The sequence below is a fragment of the Alligator mississippiensis genome, chromosome 7 (assembly GCF_030867095.1).
Source record: "Alligator mississippiensis isolate rAllMis1 chromosome 7, rAllMis1, whole genome shotgun sequence".
In the NCBI taxonomy this organism is placed as follows: Eukaryota; Metazoa; Chordata; order Crocodylia; family Alligatoridae; genus Alligator; species Alligator mississippiensis.
The window spans coordinates 2,815,494-2,818,901 of NC_081830.1; the positions used below are offsets into that span (position 1 = coordinate 2,815,494).

Below are 3,408 nucleotides of genomic sequence, written 5' to 3' on the forward strand. Positions count from 1 at the left end.
AACTCAATGTTGGTGCAAGTTCACACAGACCTTCCTTTCCTCTGTGACGTGAATTACAATTTAACACTGATTGAAAAATTGTTATTGTGGGATGATATGTATTAATAAAGCCTAGCTTCTTTTTTGAGTGAAGGTTTGTATTCTATGTTTGCCCCCTCCCTTTCCCCCCCTTGCTTACTACTAGCCTTAATTTGGTTATTAGAACAAGAGATGCTTTTCTACGCTCACCCATTACTACAGTGTCTGAGCACTCCTGAAAAAACAGAAGTAGGCACTTTTCCAGCGGGAAGTTGAAAATATTATCTCAATGCCCTGCAGTACCACATTAATCAGGATGATGAATCTGTCCTGTGTTGCTAGTTCTCATTTTTTTTTCTGCAGGGGAAATGGATGTGCAGTTGAGAATCTTTTTTTGGCAGGTTGGTAACAACCATTGGCAAAGTTTTTGCTATTTGGGGTGGGTTTTTGATTTCTAGAGTTGCTTTATTATTTTCTGTTTTTTTGTTTTTCTTTTTTTAAGCAGATGTTCATGTTTCTATGTATTTATGTTGGATGCTCCAAACTGCAAAACTTCCTCTTCAGGACCAGATTTCCCCCAAATAACACTCCCAACATTAAGACCTTCAATCCAGCCCCTAAAGGACTCTGAAATAAGGCAAACCATCAAGCATATTTAGATCCCAGTCTGATTTTTTTTCTGTGGAATATTTCAATTTCTTGCTGAAGAAATAAAATACTAAAAAACAACAACAACAAATTTTGGCTTATTATCTATGGGAGCTGTTCATATATTCCTGCATAAAATACAGAGCCTAATAGTTAGATAGGTTAAAATACATCTTCACACCAGCCTAGGAGGCTACTAAAGTTTAGCAAAACTCATGCATCAGCAGTCTTCTCTACTGACTGCTGCTAGCCAATAAAACTTTCTGTCACTTCTCATATGCAAAGAAAATTGCATTTTTGAGTAGAGTGGGATAGATGTAAGAAAAAGAAAAGGAAGTAAGAAAAAGTAGGAAAATAAAGTATATTCACATGCAGATTTCCAAAGGAACCTAAGGGATTTAAGTGCACAACTCAGTAACATAACTCCTTTAGCTTCTTTAAAAATCCCAGGCTTGCTGTCCAGAAGGTCCTTTGTCATTTGGACAAGTGGATCATGACAGAACAAATATACTGCGTGTATGAGGAAAGCATTTCCTTTGCACATAAGCTTTCAGTTTCTTGGTGTAAAAGTGAAAACCCTAAAAATCATGTTTCAGCACTTATCAGCCAAACACTGTTGATTTCTAGCAATTGAAAGCATTTTATTTTGGTTTTATTTTTCCCCTGCAGAAAATAGAGAAATTTTCCAACATAGCCTAACAACTGGTTAGATGAATCTAAAACTTGTGAACTTATCCAGAATAGAAATCTTTTAGGGCCTCTTACACCTGTCACTAGGTTACTTATTCCTTTGCTTTAACATCAACAGATAAAACATTTGAAATCAAGCTTGGATGGAGAACAGAACTGGCATCCGTGAGTTTATCCTCCTGGGATTCCCATCGGGATTGGAACTCCAGGCCTTTCTCTTCCTGGTCTTTCTGGTCACCTATGTGCTGACAATCGCTGAGAACATAGTTATCATTTCTGTGGTCAAGCAGAACCGTCACCTCCATAGACCCATGTACTACTTCTTAGGCAACCTGTCTTTCTTGGAAATCTGGTACATCTCTGTAACCTTGCCCAAGCTTTTGGTCAGTTTTTGGTCTCAGAACAAGAGCCTGTCTTTCTCCAGTTGCATGGCCCAGCTCTACTTCTTCATCTCCCTCATGTGTACTGAGTGCGTCCTCTTGGCTGTCATGGCCTATGACCGCTACCTGGCTGTATGCCACCCGCTCCGCTACCCAGCCATCATGACTAACCGCCTGTGCTTTCAACTGTCAGCTTTCTCCTGGGCTGGTGGCTTCTCCATCTCACTGGTCAAAGTATACTTCATCTCACGCCTGAAATTCTGTGGCCCTGGGATCATCAACCACTTCTTCTGTGACATCTCCCCAGTGCTGAACCTCTCCTGTACTGACATGTCACTCGCAGAGACAGTGGACTTCGCACTAGCTTTGGTCATCTTGCTGATCCCACTCTTTGTCACTGTCTTCTCATACCTCTGCATTATTGCTGCCATCCTGCGCATCCCCACTGCTCAGGGGAGGCAGAAAGCCTTCTCCACCTGCACCTCCCATCTCACTGTGGTCATCATTTTCTTCTCAGCCACTATCTTCATGTATGCCCGGCCCAGGAGGATCCATCCTTTCAACCTCAACAAGGTGGTATCCATTTTTTATGCAGTAGTCACACCGGCACTGAATCCTCTGATCTACTGCCTGAGGAACAAGGAGGTGAAAGATATTCTGAGAAAAACCATAGGCAGGAACTGCTCCCTGCCCCACAGGGTTGGCATGTAGGTTGGGATTCCCAAACAACTCAGAGGGAGGACTTTTAAGATAATAATGTTGGCCCATAATACGGTGATAATACGCTGAAGTAGAACTCATGCATCTTGGGTTTAGTTCACAGATCAGTGACAACTTTCTTCTGTGGCATCAGGCACATGACTTGATGTACTTTGTGTCTCAGAATTTCCATCCATACAATGGGAATAATATTTCCGTACACAGACGCGCTGGAAAAGCTAACCCTATTACTGACTGTAAAGTGTTCTGCTATTGTGGTAATGTGGGTCATGTAAGGCTTTGGTGAAGGGGTATTTCCTGATATAATTTAGTAGTGGTTTGGATACTGAACTCCTACGTTCCTTTGAAAAACCTGGTCATTAGGCTGAGCATTTTCAATGCCACTACTGAGGTTTTATCAGCATTCAAAATTAGTAGGAACTAATCATCCAAATCTCTGCAATCACCCAAAGCATTTAATTCCATGAGTGATAGCCACCAACATAGCTATGGAGTGGAAAGAATGATCTTCTGGCTTAGTCACTGATTTGAAATCAGGAGAGTGGGGGTCACTTTTTGCATGACCATGAGTGATCCCGTTACCATCTTCATCTGTGAATTTGAATGGAAATATTTCTTTCATGTGCCATTTGTCTGTATAACTTTTTTGAGGCATTCAAAGCCTACATTCCATCGAAATCCAATGGGAGTTTGGCACTTAATTCCCTGTGAGATCTGAATTCCCAAACCCTAGAGTGGAAGCACTTGGGGACAAACTGTTTTCTAACACTGTATATGTACTTATATTGTGAAACACAATAGGTCTGTGATCTTAAACTTTGATCAATGTAATTACACTTTACACTACTTTGTTTTTGCTTCATATTAGAAGAAAAAACGTATTCCTAATCTCTATTTGATAAATATTTTGTGGTTTAAATACAACAGTTTGTTTCAGTTCAGGCACTGTTGC

The 3,408-nt window shown here is 40.6% G+C and overlaps 1 protein-coding gene across 1 annotated transcript; it reads left to right on the forward strand.

Annotated features, from left to right (window-relative positions):
* Window positions 1-1,499: 1,499 nt before the first annotated feature.
* LOC132251491 (olfactory receptor 6B1-like) lies at window positions 1,500-2,447 on the forward strand. Its single transcript, XM_059731322.1, has one exon. It carries the CDS (start codon window positions 1,500-1,502, stop codon window positions 2,445-2,447), a length of 948 nt encoding a protein of 315 aa, XP_059587305.1.
* The last annotated feature ends 961 nt before the right edge of the window (window positions 2,448-3,408 follow it).

What these genes read in the sequence shown, in the direction of transcription:
- LOC132251491 (XM_059731322.1), top strand. Translation starts at nt 1,500, where the DNA reads ATGGAGAACAGAACTGGCATCCGTGAGTTTATCCTCCTGGGATTCCCA.